Below are 3,906 nucleotides of genomic sequence, written 5' to 3' on the forward strand. Positions count from 1 at the left end.
TTTAAGTCTTTATTGTATCCCGGTTTCCGTCAACCACTGGGGTATATTTTGAGTTAAACTGGGAGTTTTATCATGTGTGTCAAACCCGTTTCCCTCCCGAGTGTATACTGAGGAGAAAAAAGCGTTCAGCGCCTCGGCCCTCTCCTTGTCGTTTGTGACTAGCTTCCCGCTTTCATCCTTTATTGGACCTATCTGCTCCTTTCTCACCTTTGTACTGTTAATATATTGGTAAAACTTTTTGGGGTTCTTTTTACTATCTGCGGCGATATGCTTTTCGCACTCAGTTTTAGCTGCCCGGATTTCTAGTTTGCATTTTTTGTTACATTCTTTGTAGTTAAGGAACGCCAATGCTGTCCCCTCCGTCTTATATTTTATAAATGCCGCTCTCTTGTCCTTGACGTGTTGTTTTACAGTTTTATTAAACCATATTGGTTTAGTCTTTGATCTTTTATTTTTGCTCCCTATTTTTGCTCCTTAAAAAAAAAGGTACATGCACATTTTGATGCAATTTCTGTGTGTTGGGCAGCATATTCAAATGACTGGGCTGTCCTAATGCAATGCACATTAATATGCATAAAACTCACTAGGCATATGCATTAATATAGCACATAGATGTGAACCTATTGCTAACACACACACACACAAACTACACACACACATAATGTAAACACACACATTTTTTGTGATGGTGTACTGTGGTTCATGAACACACTATGGGCTCATTCACACCAGCAGGCATGCGTTATTGTACACATAACAAGCGCATTGCAGTGCTTGATTTTTTTTTTCTTTTTTAAAACTTTTTGAAATTATATTCATTTAAAGCTATGTGCAGCTGCCTGGATCCTTTTTTTCCATTTTATTTCAACACGCACTAATACAGCGCATCATGGCACTCTGGATCAGGCATTATTACAATGCATACATGTGAATCCAGCCCCCAGATTTTAATCATAAGTTGGGTATTTATTTACAGTTTTGCATGCATTTGATTTTCACTGTTTTGTACAAAAAAAAGGAAATTTTTAATAATTGTTATTCATTAACTCAATACAGATTTATCTTTTAGAGTTAGTTGAAATTTTGTAAGTTATGTTGTATTTGTCTGCGTTAATAATGAGTTTAGTGATTTATTGAAAAAATTGTTTTGATAAACATTTTGCAACTATCACAAGATTGGTATCACCATCTTTTTGTTCTACTAGTCCTGTGAAAAATGTTGGTTTGGGGTAGGAATGCAACGATACCAAGTACAATACTCAGTACAAGTACAAGTACTGATACTTTTCGAGCTCCAAGACTAGACTAGAGAAAAATGTAAAAGTTAGGAGGCAGCTGTCACTTGTAAGGAGCACACGGAGCTCCTGGGATTTGTACATCACTGTTTTAATGTATGATATTGTTTTTATAAATATAAATAAAGGGATGTGCCGATACCAGTTTTGCGAGTACAAGTACTGGTACTTGCCCAAGTACTTACAAGTACGAGTACTGATACATTTTTGTTTATTGTCATGTGACAGTTTTTCCAAAACGATACAGACCAATGATTTCAGGACAGTGGTGGAACACCAGAGCCAGGTCCCAGCTGCAACCGCTGCAACCCTGGTAGTTCTCATGAAAATGCCAAGCATCGGCATTGGTAATCGAAAAGTATCGGTGCATCCCTAGTTTGGGGGGTCTTTTACGATCTATGAAAGCTGTAAGTGAAAAATTATTAGAAAAAATTGCAAATTTGCAAAAAAAATTGCAAAAATGGTCTGGCCAGCTGAGGTCAAAAGTGAAGCAGGGCCCGTCAGAGAAAGAGGTAAAGGCATATTCTCCTGCAATGTAAGTATACTAAAAAAAGAAAACTGTAAATGTATTCATTTTTTGCATTTGAGTCTTCAACTGTGATTAGTGGATCTTGGGTGCAATGCCCAGGCTATTGCATACTCCTTCTCCAGCTCCAGGTCCGTACCGAGGTTTATATGATTATGGAGCTGAGGGAAGTTATCAATGCACTACAATGTGGTACTCTATTGAGAAGTATGCAGAAGGAAGTTGTAGCGCTTTCATTCACAGGTTATGTTAATGGATCTTGAATAATCTGATATCAAAAATACACAGAAGCCTGTTGGTACATTGTAGAAACATCCCACGATTCAGGTAGGTGTTGGTGTTGGAGTCAATTAAGGGGGCGGGGAGGTACAGAATGGCACCCTGGAACATGGTGTAAAAGGTGGAATTAGCCTTAAAATATACAAATTTGCAATATCTTCTTATTAGACTTCTAACACGTATGGCAGCTATCTGATGTCAGTATGAATGATTCACTCTAATCCTTGCTTTATGGTTCACAGATAATAAAGATACAGCACCTGGTCCTGGGGTTTACAGGCCTGAGAATTGTATCATTCCGACCCATCGCAAAGCCCCATCATACTCCATGGGCTCCAGAACCCTCTACAGAACAGTTGATCAGGTTCCCGCACCTAACAAATACTCTTTGCCTCCAGTTCTGGGTCCAAGAGTCGCAGGAAAAGCTTCTGCCCCAGCTTTCACCGTGTCTGGCCGGACACGTCACGGAGGGCACTCTGAAGATTTGGCTTTTACACCAGGTCCAGCTCACTATAATCAAGTAGATAACAATAGCTACATGAAAAAAGGTCCAGCTTATTCCATGCTTGGACGAAATCAAGTCTCAAAAACGCAGATTGCTACCCCTGGGCCTGGAGTTTATAGTCCAGAGAAAGTGACAAACCACAAAAAGCGAGCACCTGCGTTCTCAATGGGAATTAGGCACTCTGAGTATACTACGCCTCTCATCATAGAAGTATCTAACTAATCCTTCACCATTTATTAACGCCAACGAAAGCATTTATTGCACTAGTCCAAAGATAACCGCACAATAAAAAGATGAAAGAGATAGTAAACTGACAAAATCTACAGTAATTAGTTTCTATGTGTTATGGAATGTAGTTAGACACTTTAATGTGATCCATGTTCTATGAAAAGAAAATGAAAAACAAGGCTTGGCGTTGACTTTGAGCTCATGCACACGTGTGTAAAATGCTTTGTTCAGATCTAAATTTTATATGGTTCTGAACACAGCACCATTGCATTGCAGTGATGCATACACATAGCAACGCTGTGCTCAGTTTTCTTCTACTATATTCAGGTTCGCAAACCATAAGTAGAAAATTCTGTGTCTGCTGACTTGAACATACTTTATACGTCACACATACATTTATCTCTGCTCAGAATGAGAAAACAAATATGAATATTGATTATTTTTACAGGAAATCCTGTTTAACCAGGAAGTGGCCACCGCCTTGTGTGATGATTTTGCCACTTAGGGGGACATTAAAATGTCTAGGTATATCAGTCAGAGTGACCTCATTGCTGCAGCGCAGAAGAAGCCTTCTCCTCAGCAGCACCAGCAAGGTTACTTGATTGATCAGATCAACTGGGTCAATATCTGTCCAGCTAGGTACTCTAGAGCAGCCTTCTTCAACCAGGGTGTTGTGGCTGGGGTAATTTTTGTCTTCCATAGGGGTGACTCGAAACTTTACCGCAGCACCATGCTTCTCCATGGTGCAGGGATGAAGTTCACCTCCGTCCAGAACTGCTCTGCCTCCCACTCTCTGCCATGCTAACACAACTGCAGCTCCTGAAGTGATGGAAGGGCTCTTATGTGAAAGGGGGAAACTCTGATATAAAAGAAAGGAGCTCCCCCTGGCTCTAATGTAAAAGGGCATGACTCAACTTTTTAATTTGTTTTTGTGTGGGGCCCCCCATTAAAATTTATACCAGACTAATAGACTGGGTTGCAGTGAGTTGTATAAAAATGTAGAGCTCCCCTGAAGACATTGTCTGTCACTGCTGTACTGCATAGAAATGAATTAAATGTCACTTGGACTTTTC

The 3,906-nt window shown here is 39.9% G+C and overlaps 1 protein-coding gene across 1 annotated transcript in view; it reads left to right on the top strand.

The window, feature by feature from the left end:
* Positions 1-2,827, top strand: part of ODF3L2 (outer dense fiber of sperm tails 3 like 2) — a 15,084-nt gene extending 12,257 nt beyond the window's left edge. Inside the window, exon 4 of the mRNA XM_018560566.1 lies at positions 2,343-2,827. Coding sequence (XP_018416068.1) covers positions 2,343-2,827 — 485 coding nt within the window. The remainder of the gene's footprint in view (positions 1-2,342) is intronic.
* Positions 2,828-3,906: the final 1,079 nt, after the last annotated feature.

The sequence above is a fragment of the Nanorana parkeri genome, unplaced genomic scaffold, assembly GCF_000935625.1.
Source record: "Nanorana parkeri isolate BGI_ZX_2015 unplaced genomic scaffold, ASM93562v1 scaffold466, whole genome shotgun sequence".
Classification (NCBI taxonomy): Eukaryota; Metazoa; Chordata; class Amphibia; order Anura; family Dicroglossidae; genus Nanorana; species Nanorana parkeri.